This window comes from Tachyglossus aculeatus, unplaced genomic scaffold (assembly GCF_015852505.1).
Source record: "Tachyglossus aculeatus isolate mTacAcu1 unplaced genomic scaffold, mTacAcu1.pri scaffold_181_arrow_ctg1, whole genome shotgun sequence".
Classification (NCBI taxonomy): Eukaryota; Metazoa; Chordata; class Mammalia; order Monotremata; family Tachyglossidae; genus Tachyglossus; species Tachyglossus aculeatus.
Window position 1 is genome coordinate 52924 of NW_024044901.1, and position 12968 is coordinate 65891.

At 46.5% G+C, this 12968-nt stretch overlaps 1 protein-coding gene and 1 pseudogene across 1 annotated transcript; both read right to left on the reverse strand.

The window, feature by feature from the left end:
- Nucleotides 1-785: 785 nt before the first annotated feature.
- LOC119923379 lies at nt 786-1712 on the reverse strand (annotated as a pseudogene).
- Nucleotides 1713-12029: 10317 nt separating this feature from the next.
- On the reverse strand, nt 12030-12968 carry LOC119923369 (olfactory receptor 7D4-like). Its single transcript, XM_038742791.1, has one exon. It carries the CDS (start codon nt 12966-12968, stop codon nt 12030-12032), a length of 939 nt encoding a protein of 312 aa, XP_038598719.1.

Here is a 12968-nt window from a genome sequence, read left to right on the forward strand (position 1 = left end):
TCCCTCTCCCATGTGGGACTAACAGTCTAAGTAAGAGAGAGAACAGGTATTTAATCCTTGTTTTGCAGATGAGGGAACTGAGGCACAGAGAAGTTTAGTGACTTGCCCAAGGTTAATCAAGTTTATCATCATTCAAGCTGGAGTTCATAATTACGCATGTTCATTGGAGCACACTGAATATTAAGTGGTCAGTAATTTTAGTCGCACTTGGGTTTTACATGACCGTACTTGAACTGTGAGCCCTATGTGGGACAGGGACTGTGTCTAATTTGATTAACTTATATCTACCTCAGCACTTAGTACAGTATTTGCCTCACACTAAGTGTTAACAATTACCTTATTATTATTATTGGTAGTAATAACAATAATAATGAGCAGCTCTCAATGCAATCACCTGAAGCAAACGCTTCAGAGTTTAATACCCAAGCAGAACAAGCTTCTGCTTCTGCAGACTTCCATAAAGCTTCACTAGCTTCTCATTACTTAATATTGTGAAGTTAGCCTTTGAATTTTTTAAAAAAGACTAAGCAATAGCTTAGTGATGTTTATCGCTAGAAAATATAACGTGAAAAGGAATTTCATATTCCTTTTCAGAGGTTCTGGAGCAGATCCCAATTTATAATATGTAAATCTTGCGGAAAACGTAGCCCATAATAAACCCATTCATGACACAATCCCATTTCCAAAGTACCTAACCTGGTGTGCCATGGCGTCTACCTGTACTTTCTTTTCCAAGAAAGTTGAAATATCAGGGTCCCAGCTACCAGGAGAAAGGATAATGGTCCCTAGGAGAAGAGAGTTTTCCTGCTGAACACTTTTTTCAGGGCCCATTTCATGTCTTTGTTCCTCAAGCTGTAGATAAAGGGGTTCAGCAGAGGGGTGACCACCGTGTACATCACGGATGCTTTAGATCCCTTCTGAGATGTGGGACTAAAATAGACACCAAAACCAGTACCGTAGAACAAGGAGACCACAGACAGGTGAGAGCCACAGGTGGAGAAAGCTTTGCCCCTTCCCCTGGCAGACGGGATTCTCAGTATGGTGGAGATGATTCGCCTGTACGAGAACAGGAGTCCAGCGAAGGGAACCACACACAGAACTATGGCCAAAATTAACACAGCTGTGTCATTAATGAGGGTGTCAGTGCAGGAGAGCATCAGGACCTGAGTTAGTTCACAGAAGAAGTGATGGATTTCATTGTCAGCACAGAAGGATAATGGAACCACCAAAAGGGTGAGTGTCAGGGCCTGGAGAATACTGACACTCCAGGACCCAGCAACCATCAGCGCACAGAGCCATGGGCTCATGATGGTGATGTAGTGGAGGGGGTGGCATATGGCCACGTAGCGGTCATAAGCCATCCCGGTGAGGAGAAAGTGGTCCAGAACCCCGAACAGCATGAAGAAAAACATTTGCGCCAGGCAGCCAGCATAGGTTATGGATTTGCTGTGGGTCTGGATGTTGACTAGCATCTTGGGGACCGTGGTGGATAGTAGACAGATGTCGGACAGGGAGAGGTTGCTGAAGAAGAAGTACATGGGGGTGTGCAGGTGTGGGTCAGAGCCAATAGCCAGGATGATGAGCAGGCTCCCCAGGACCCCGAGCAGGTACATCCAGAGAAACAGCAAGAAGACAAGCTGCCGCTATTCTGTACGGTCAGATAGTCCCAGGAGGAGGAATTCCAGGATGCCGGTTTGGTTTCCCCTCTTCATGGGGCCTATGGATCTGCTGGGGAGATGTTCAAATAGTATTATTATTTAGCCCAAATCTTGCCTCGATTGAGATTGTGAGGGGAACAAATGAGCAGTGTAAACTGAGAGGGAGATATACCTGAACTCTGGAGCCTCAAAGAGGATGTGGTTATTGGGGAACCATCACCGTGCCCCCTCCTACCACACCTCGATTCTCTCCTTCTACAACCCAGCCCACACACTTCGCTCCTTTAGTGCTAACCTTCTCTCTGTTTCTTAATCTCACCTGTCTCACCACTGATCCCTAGCCCACATCCTGCCTCTGGCCTGGAACGCCCTCCCTTCTCAAATCCTACAAATAATTACTCTCCCTCCCAACCTTCACACACCCTTATTGAAGGTGCATCTCCTCCAAGAGGCCTTCTCTGACTAAGCCCCATTTAATTTTTCATCTCCCCTTTCCCTTCTGTGTTACTCTGACATGCTCCCTTTGCTCTATCCCGCTCCCAGCCCCATAGCACGTATGTACATATCTGTAATTTTATTTATTTGCACTGATGTCTGTCCCCCGCAACTCTGGACTGTAAGCTCGCTGTGGGCAGCGAATGTCACTGTTTATGGTTGCAATGTACTTTCCCAAACACTTAGTACAGTGTTCTGCATTCAGTAATAATAATAATAATGGCATTTATTAAGCACTCACTATGTGCAAAGCACTGTTCTAAGCGCTGGGGAGGTTACAAGGTGATCAGGTTGTCCCATGGGGGGCTCACAGTCTTAATCCCCATTTTACAGATGTGGTAACTGAGGCCCAGAGAAGTTAAGTGACTTGCCCAAAGTCACACAGCTGACAAGTGGCGGAGCCAGGATTTGAACCCATGACCTCTGACTCTTTCCACTGAGCCACGCTGCTTCTAAGCGCTCAATACAGATTATTGAATTGAACTGAATTGAATTGAATTCGAATAGGGCCTAGAGAACAGCACCTTCTTGGCTCGCATTCTCTAGCTTCGTTGGGAGAGACAGAAATGGCCAGAATGGGAGAAACAGCAACTATTAATGAAAGAAGATAAGCAAGGTTACAGCGGAAGGAGGCTGAGGAGTCATGGATCTATGGTCAGGAAGGAATGTGTCCCTCGTCAACTTCACTTCCCCCACCACTACCCCTCCTTTATTTTTAGACTGTGAACCCTTAGTGGGTCAGGTACAGTGTCTGAAATACCATCTTTTTTCCTTCCTCTAGTGCTTAGGGCAGTGCTTGGTATACAGTACCCTTACATTGGTAGCACACAGTATTTATTGATCATCTACTACGTACAGGGAACAGTACGAGGGCTTGAAAATCCACAATAGAAGAGACCTGAGATCAAAGATCTTATAATGTAATAGGAATAATAATAGTAATGATAACAATAATAGTAATTATAACCATGGTATTTGTTAAGAGTTAACTATGCACCAAGAACTGTCCTAAGACCTGTGATAGATCCAATATATCAGGTTGGACACAGTTCGTAGCCCAAACAAGGCTTACAATCTATGTAGGTTGGAGAGCAGGTATTGAATCCCCATTTTACAGATGAGGAAACTGAGGCACAGAGTACTTAATTGACTTGTCCCAGGCCACACAGCAGGCAAGCAGCAGAGCTGGGAATAAAACCTAGGTCCTCTGACTCCCAGAGCCATGCTCTTCCCCCTAGGCCATGCAGCTTCCTCTAAGGATACGTTTCCATTCAGGATTGAACTGGGGAACTTTCGTGTGCGAGGTAAGCGTGAAAGCTGCTATGTTTCAGAAACCCGCAGTGGGACAGGCAGGTTAATAAACAGATTAATATATAATTAACTTATAAGTGCTAAGGGTAATGAATTGGAGGACACAAGCAGGGGGGTGGGCATTGGTCAGGGGATGCCTGACCAGGTTTTGCAGGAGGTTTGGAAGAGGAGAGGGGATGAGGTTTGACAGATTTGAGGAAGGAGGGAGTTCCATGAGGTGGGGTGGGTGAGAACAATGGGTCAGATTCAAGATCAAAGGACAATAAGAAAGTGAGCTTGAGAGGATTGGAGAGTCTGAGCTGGGGTGCAGTGGGAAAAAGAAAGGAAAGATAAGGAGATGGGTAGGGGAGAGTACCATGACTCTAGAGTGTAAACTCTTCACTTGACTGTAAATTCATTCTGGGTAGGGAACGTGTTTGCTAGTTCGGTTGTTTTGTACCCTCTCTACCTCTTACTACAGTGCTCTGCACGTAGTAATCTCTCAATAAATACGATTGATTGATTGATGATGTAAGGTCCAGCATTATCAATCATGATACAGTAATGAGATCTCAAAGTCATCATTGATTGTTGTTTTAAATCACAGATCCTTTGTACAACAGCAGACTAAAGGCCAAGGGCGGGTTGGGTTTCATCGAGAAGGGATTAAAAAACAATTGCAAACTTCTGCCACCATATAAAACCATGAAACACCGGCCCTTGCAATACTACACATGGTTCTCATTGCCATGTCTCAGGAAGGACAGAATTGAGTTGCATAATAATAATGATGGTATTTGTTAAGCATTTACCACGTGCCAGGCCCTAAAGAAGGGCAACCAAGATGATCATGGGGATGGAGTAGCTTCCTTAAAAGAGGGATAGTTTGGGATTATAGGGAGAAGAGTTAGAATGTTCAGGAAGAATGTCAGGATGCATGGATGGTAGACATGGGATTGGTTAAGAGCAAAGTGTAGGATGGGACAAGGAACCCCCGTCTCGGGGGACAGTCAACAGCCGGTTCTTCCGAGCATCTTTGGTGCCTCTGGTAGACACGGATTTCTCGGCTGGATGGGCCTGAGTCTCACTCAGAAGGACATTTCTTATGTTAGAATCAATCCCTCTTTGTGACACACACACAAACGCACACTCACCCCACTTTGCTTCATTAGCCCCATGTCTCCAAATTTTACCAGCAGAGCAGTTACCTCGCGATGGGAAGTGATTCCTGGGAGGCAGGTAAGGGGAGTTTCCTGTCTGTAAATACATAAACAAGTATCTTGCCCTATCCTTCACCTACCTCCTACGATGCTTTTCCGCCACCCGGAAACACACAACACACACACACACACACACACACACACACACACACACACACACACACACACACACACACACACACACTCCACACTGCCCATCCGCTCACCATGTCTGTGGCTGGGGAAAGGGGGATAGAGCATGCAGCGAGGAGAAGAGGGGGCTGTAGAGGGATTTTCCTTACCGCCCACTGGCTAGTCTTGATCCCTGTCTGTGTCAGGAATGTGAATTAGATACCTGACCCTGCCACACTGCAGGGTGGCCACATGTAGATCTGTTACTGCCGGGAGGACTATCAGGCACCAGGACTCGATAAGAGAGATTCTGGTACCATTAGACCGAGTTTGGCAGTCAGTTGGAAGGTCGGTGCCGGTCTAGGGCCCTGTCCCCACGGGGTCGGGCTCCTCTGTTGTCCCTTGTCTACTCCGGGCGGCAGCCTGAGTGTGAAGGGGGAAGAAGGACAAGGGGCTGCCGGGGCTCCTGGGGCTCCAGGCAGGAGTACTGCATCCTCACCCACAGGTTTGGGGAAGTGCGGCTGAGAGTAGGGCTCATGGCGGGACTATTTTCAGAAGTCTCTGGGCCCCTGGGGCCCCCAGCTCAGGGCTCCCTGAGCTCTTTGTTAAAGCCCAGGCCTTCTGGGCTCTGTTGATGAAGATGTTCCAGGGATTGTTGATCAAGTTTAGGGAGGATGAAAGTTCATTGGTCTTATCTCAATGCTGGGCACAGAGTAAGCACTTTATAAATACTATTACAACTGCTATCATTATTTTGAAATTATTATTCCTGGGGACAGGGCCTGCCTGACTCATCCCCTTAAAGAAGGGATAGTTTCTCCACAGGCCATGGTAACCTGGGATGTCCTGGCCATCCACCACTGGGTCTCCAGGACTAGCATCTCTCAGAAAAACACTCCTTACTGCATGATTCTAGGGACAGACTGGGTCTCTGACCATTTGTGGAAGGGAAAGCCAGTCAGCAGGATGCTAATCCCATTTCTTCTGCTGCCCAGATCATGTACTGGCCTGGATCAGGTGGATCCAGGATAGAATCAATCAATCAATGGTAGTTATTGAGCATTTACTATGTGCAGAGAACTATACTAAGTGCTTCGGATAGTGCAATACAACAGAGTTGGTAGACAGGATCCCTCCCCAAAAGGAGCTTTCAATCTAGAGAGGGAGAAAGATATTAATAAATAAATAAATTATGGATATGTACACAAGTGCTATCAGATAGAAGTCTGAACTGGTAGACAGAGCAGAATCACCAGTCACCTGAGGACCGTATTGTAGATGGCATGAACCTTGCCTTCAAGTACCTTACAATATAATGATGATGACAATAATAAAATAAATGATAAAGAAGAGGAAGAAGTACTCAAATAGTCAAGCATGTACATCTCTAGGTACAAAAGGCAATCACATCATGGTAAGAATCAGTATAGGCTCTGTGTAATGGTTACCCATTCATCTTTACAACCAGCAGAAACTTCTGTCTATTTGGTACTCTGTATTATCGAAAGAACTTACTTCAGTGCTCTGCACACAGTAAGTGCTCAAAAATGGACTGATCAACTGAGTAGCACTCTATCATCCGTCTCCTGTCACAAAAGTGTGAAGAGAGGTTGTGAAGGAAAAAGTGATAAGATGGTAGCAAGGAACATAGGACCTGGGGAGAAGGAAAGTTCACTGAGTAAGACCTCCTGGAGAAGTTGGGATTTCAGAAGGGATTGGAAGATGGAGAGAGCTGTGGTCTGGAGGATTTGAAGGACAAAGAAGTTCTAAGCGAGGGGAAGGGCATGAGCCAGGGATCTGAGGTGGGAGAAGCAAGCACTAAGCACAGTGAGAAGGTGAACTATGAAAGAATGGAGAGTGCGAGCTGGCGTTTAGTGGGAGAAGAGAGTGGATAGGTAACGAGGAGGAGGATGATAAAGTGCTAAGCAGTTGATCAATCCATTTTTTGAGCACTTATTGTGTGAAGAGCACTGAAAGAAGTTCTTGTGATAATACAGGGTGTCAATAGACAGAAGTTTCTGCCGGATTTGAAGATTTATCGGTAAGCATTGCACAAAGCCTAGACTGATTCTTCCCATGATGTGACTGCTCCACCATTCCCTTCCCCTGCCACGTCTCCCCCAGCAGATCCTCTGGCCTCTTGGTGAAGGGAAACCAAACCAGATTCTCAGAATTCCTCCTCCTGGACTGTCAGACCGAGCAGAGCAGGAGCAGCTCCTCTTTGTGCTGTTCCTCTGGATGGACCTGCTCGCGGTTCCTGGGGAGCCTGCTCATCCTCCTGGCCATCGGCTTCATCCCACACCTGTTCTTCCTCATCAACCTCTCTCTTGCTGACGTCTGTTTCTTGTCCACCACGGTCCCCAAGAAGCTGGCCGATGTTCAGACCCAGGATAAATCCATATCCTACACAGGCTGCCTGGCACAAGGATACTTTTTTCATCTATTTGGAGTAATGGACAGTGTCCTCCTCACAGGGAAGGCTTATGACTGCCATGTGGCCATATGTCGCCTCCTTCATTATACCGTGATCATGAACCCAAGGCTCTGTGCCCTGATAGTTACTGGGTCTTAGATGGTCAGTGGCCTTGCTGCCTTAATACATACCTTACTGATGCTTCGCTTATCCTTCTGCACAAATAATGATCCTTCACTTCTTCTGTGAAATTAACCGGCTTTCCTGTACGGATACCCACATCAATGTTTGTTTGTTTTTTTGTTATATGCACTGATAACGGAACTTAGAATAGGGCCCCTCACAGGCCTCCTGTTCTCTTACATTCGTATTGTCTTAACCATATTGAGAATCCCATCTGCCAGGGGAAGGTATAAAGCCTTCTCCACCTGGGGCTCTCAGCTGTCCGTGGTTTCTCTGTTTTACGGCACTGGTCTTGGGATCTATTTCAGTTCCACGTCTACTCACACGTCCCAGAAGGGCTCGGTAGCATCCTTGATGTACACAGCGGTCACTCCTGTGCTGAACCCCTTCATCTACAGCCTGAGGAACAAAGACGTGAAAGGAGTTTGGAGAAACATGTTCAGCAGGCAACCTCGCTTCCTGAAAAGATCGGGCCCTGGAAGGGAGTACGATGTGCTGGAATAAACTGGGAGATAGCCTAAGCTTTTCAGCAGCAGTGGTGTAGTGACAAGAACACACGCCTGGGGATTTGGGGTCTAATCCCGGCTCTGCCACTTGCCTGCCGTGTGTAAACTTGGGCAAGTCACTGCAACTCTCTGGTCCTCAGTTTTCTCATCTGTAAAATGGAAATTTGATACTATTCTCCCTCTTACTTGGACTGTATCCAACCTGATGATTTTGTATCTACCACAGTGACTGGTACAGTGCTTGGCGCAGAGTAAGCACTGAGCCAATACCAAAACAACTGTTACCATTATGATTATTCTGACAAAATTAATTAAGCCTTAAGAAAGGTGATCATGTATGGATAAATTCATTATCATTAGGATTGGGTGTGCTCCCTCCTTTTTTTACTATCTTTCTCTCTCTCATCATATTCACACTCTCATACACGCACACACATATCCATTGGTCTGATTCCAAAATGACGTTATTGAACTTGGGAGCATGCACATGAATGCAGAACTACTGACTTAAAGACTCATGCCGGACCTACACTCACTATTGCATTCAACTGTGCATCATGTACAATTAACTGAAAAGATAAGAATATCCATGATAATGTTCAACTCTACTGCAGATAAAAGTCTTTGCTTGTGTGTTGGGTTTGTTGGTGACTGACTGCTATTACGAATCTTGGAATTTTTTAAGCTAATCGGCAGTCTTAAAGTGATTTGCTGATTCTGCAATGTAGTTCATAAGGAAACGGTGTGGCCTAATGAAAACAGCACAGCCCTGGGGGTCAGAGGACCTGGGTTCTAATCCCAGCTCTACAACTGGCCTGCTGTGGGACCTTGGGCAAGTCACTTAACTGATCTGTGACTCAGTTCCCTCACCTGCAAAATGGGGATTCAATGCTTATTCTCCCTAGAACTTACATTGTGAGCTTTATTTGGGACCTGATTATATTTTATCTACCCCAGGGCTTAGTTCAGTGCTTGGCACATAGTAAGCACTTAACACATATCATTATTAGTAGAGAAATGGCATGGCCTGGTGGAAAGAGCATGGGCCTGGGAATTTGGAGGACCTGGGTTCTAATCCCGGCTCTGCCACTTCTCTGCTGTGTGACCTTGGGCAACTCACTTCACTTCACTGTGCCTCAAATGCCATTATTATTGTAATAATGATAGCATGCCTGAAATTAATTTGTGCCAAGCAGCCACCATAGGATATGGATTTGTTGTGGGTCTGGATGTTGGCCAGCATCTTGGGGACTGTGGTAGACAGGAAACAAGCATCAGCCAGGGAGCAGTTAGTGAGGAAGAAGTACATGGGGGTGTGCAGGTGCGGGTTGGAGCCGATGGCCAGGGCGATGAGCAAGCTCCCCAGGACCCCGAGCAGGTACATCCAGAGAAACAGCACAAGGAGGAGCTGCCGCTGTTCCTCCCATCGGAAAGTCCCAGGAGGGGGAATTCTGAGATGCTGGTTTGGTTTCCCCTCTCCATGGGGCCAGATGATCTGATGGGAGAGACAAGGCAGGGGAGTGGGATGGTGGAACAATTACATCTTTGTGTAGGTCAGTCATTCCCCTTGTGAGATTTTGACGGGAGAAGGATGAACTATGTGAACCCTGGGATGTCAAGGAAGGCATCCATTACCCAGCTCCTCCAATAATACTGGTAACTCTACTGAAGGTAGATTTCTGAAATGAGTGGATCACTGGAATTATCCAGTAATGACATTTATTCTGGTCTTATGTTCTTATCCACTGGGCTATCCTCAGGGCCTTGAACTTGGACATATCTCTTGCCTGGCTGCTGCCCATTTCGGTGTGATTGAGCTGGACTTCAAATGCACTCATGTTAAAAAAACCCTCCCCTTGATTCCATAAATCATTCCATGTCCTTCCTCCCATTATTATTCAAACTTCTGGAAGAGGTCATATCCACCCACGGGTCTACAACCAATGCGCAAATTGCATGAGCCATTTGCTTGGATTACAAATTTGTCTGGGCATCCTATTAAATCTACCAATCCCTAGTAGAAGGGGTTGAACTACCCAAAACATGGCACAGCATCTGCTATGATTGACATCTGCCAGTCATGTGACACAATGTCATGCTGGCTTGGTTACACCAAGCATCTCCAGTGGAGGAAACCACATACCAGAGATTCAGTCCCCCCATGTTCCTGCCATGAGGGTCAGCTCCGGAGAAAGGGACCCAAGAGAGATCTGAAGGACATAATCAAAAGGATGGTGGTTTTCCACTGGGGAAGCAGCATGGCCTAGTGTATACAGCACAGGCCTGAGAATCAGAAGGACTTGGGTTGTAATCCCGGCTCTGCCACTTATTTGCCGTGTGACTTGGGCAAGTCACTTCACTTCTCTGTGCCAAAGTTGCCTCCACTGTAATATAGGGATTAAGCCTGTATGCCCCATGTGATTCAAGAACTGTGCCCCAACCTGATTAGCTTGTATCTGCCCCAGCACTTAGTACAGTGACTGGTACATAGTAAGTGCTTAATAAATGCCTTTACAAATTTATTCATAAATAACTGAAAGAGGAGGGGGAGGAAGAGAAGGAAGAGAAAGAGGAAGAGGAAGGAGAGGAGGAGGAGACTACATTAATAGCTACATTACTGGAAGACAGGCTAGAAGTCCTTCAGGGAAGCAACTGTTTTTCAGCCATTGTGATTGGCTGAAACCCCCTACTGTTTCCAGTGCTGGACTGGAGGTTCTTTATTAAGATGTTGAATAGTGGCAGAGGCTACCATGAAGGCTCAGGGAACGTAAGCTGAGTCATTCGCTCTAAAGTGGAACGAAAGGCTGGGGACAAATCTGTGATGTGTTCAGGCTAACATTATACCTGGCAGGGGCTCAGGAGATTTTCTTCCATGGAGTCCAAAGTAGAAATCCCCTGGAGCACAAACTTGTAACTAGACCTTGATGTTGTATCTGTGGGGTGTGCCATCACACATTCACAGGAGAGCATCAGAATCAGCATCAGAGTAAACCTTTTAGCAGAATGGGTGGGGCCCACTACAGTGAGGGATCCTCCTGGCCCCTAACCAGAACGCCAGGGCACAGATAGAGGCTGGGAGTCCACAGTAGGCACATCCACTCACCAACATGAGCCAAGTATATTTTACTGAATCGTAGTAGAACATTCAGGTGCCCACTCAGGTGCCCCAAGCAATACATCCCAATAAGATAACACAATCCCAAACACCTTCCATGCCACTGGTTGAATGGTTGCTGAAGCAGGAACTTTCCTGCAGGCATCCCTGGATCAGGGCTACAGGTTCAGAGGCTTTTCACTAGGTGGTGATGACTCAGGAATCACTAACACAGGAACAGTCCTCTGTACGTGGTCCTAGAGTAGTGCAGCCTGAACCCTCCACCAGATGATGTGGGCTCTAGGTGCAGAAGCCAGTCCTTGAGGATCAGTCCTTCTGCTTCCCCAGACAAGAATGGGCCCCTCACTGGGCTGAATTTTGGCCCTTTAACCTGGACCCAGCATGGTAATAGGCCCTTCAGAACGATGCCACAGTAAAAAAAAAAAAAAACCCTGCCCTCAAGTATCTTACAATCTAATTAGGCATTTAGATTCTAATTGTGCATGCTATTTATTTTTTCAAAAACATCTAGAATTGCAAGTTAAGGGAACAAATTGCACCTGAAAAGCTCCCAGAAAGAGGCAGCAGAATAATCGCCCAGCCTATCACTAGCTACCCAGCTGTACACCAATCCTATGATGCAGGCTGGGTGAGTTGCTATCACTTGGGGGCCACCAAATTGTTACAATCTAAAGTACGGTATATTGTACTCAGAGCCATTCAATAAATGAACATGATATGAAAATGATGTTCTTTGTAGTGGACCACCTGGTCAATAGGAAAACTAACTCAACATAAAACTAACTCCCCTTCTAGACTGTAAGCTCCTTGTGGGTTGGGAATGTGTCTACTAGGTCTGTATCGTACCTCCTAAGCACTTATTACAGTGCCCTGCACAAAATAAGCACTCAGTGAATACCATCAATTGATCGATAACACAAATGGTAAGTGATCAGTTGATTTTGGTTGACTGGCATGGGAAAGACCCAGAAATTTAACCCCCAGGTGAATTCATCACAGCTTAAGGCCTTGAAGATTTCAAGAAGTGAGGATCAGAATTTATGTGAATATAAGTTTCCGACTGACAAGTTTTTTCGGGGCCCCTTTCGTGTCCTTGTTCCTCAGGCTGTAGATGAAGGGGTTCAGCATGGGGGTGACCACAGTGTACATCACGGATGCCATCGAGCCCAGCCGGGATGTTTGATTAGATGTGGGGCAGAGATAGGTCCCAAGAGAGGTGCTGTAAAATAAGGAGACCACTGACAGGTGAGAGTCACATGTGCTGAAAGCTTTATACCTTCCCTTTGCAGACAGGACAGTCAATATGGTAGAGACAATGCGTGTGTAAGAGAACAGAAGCCCGATGAGTGGAATTATGCCCAACCCTACTGCGGTGACAAATATCACCACTTCATTGATGAAGATGCTCGAACAAGAAAGCCTTAGGACCTGGTAAAAGTCACAGAAGAATTGAAGGATTTCATGACTGGAACAGAATGATAAGCGATCCACCAACAGGGTGTGTATCAGGGCATGGTGAGAACTGACAATCCAAGACCCAGCAACCACCAGGGCACAGCGCCGTGGGCTCATGATTGTGGTGTAGGGGAGGGGGTGGCATATAACCAAGTAGCGGTCATAAGCCATCCCAGTGAGGAGAAAATGGTCCAGACCTATTAACAAGGCAAAAAAATAGATTTGTGTTAAGCATCCAATATAAGATATGGATTTATCCTGGGTCTGGATGCCGACCAACATCTTGGGGACGATGGTGGATAATAGAAAGACATCGGCCAGGGAGAGGTTGGTGAGGAAGAAGTACATGGGGGTGTGCAGGTGTGGGTCGGAGCCGATGGCCAGGATGATGAGCAGGCTCCCCAGGACCCCGAGCAGGTACATCCAGAGGAGCAGCACAAAAAGGGGCTGACACTTCTCGGTCCAGTCAGAGAGTCCCAGGAGGAGGAATTCTGAGACACTAGTTTGGTTTCCCTTCTCCAT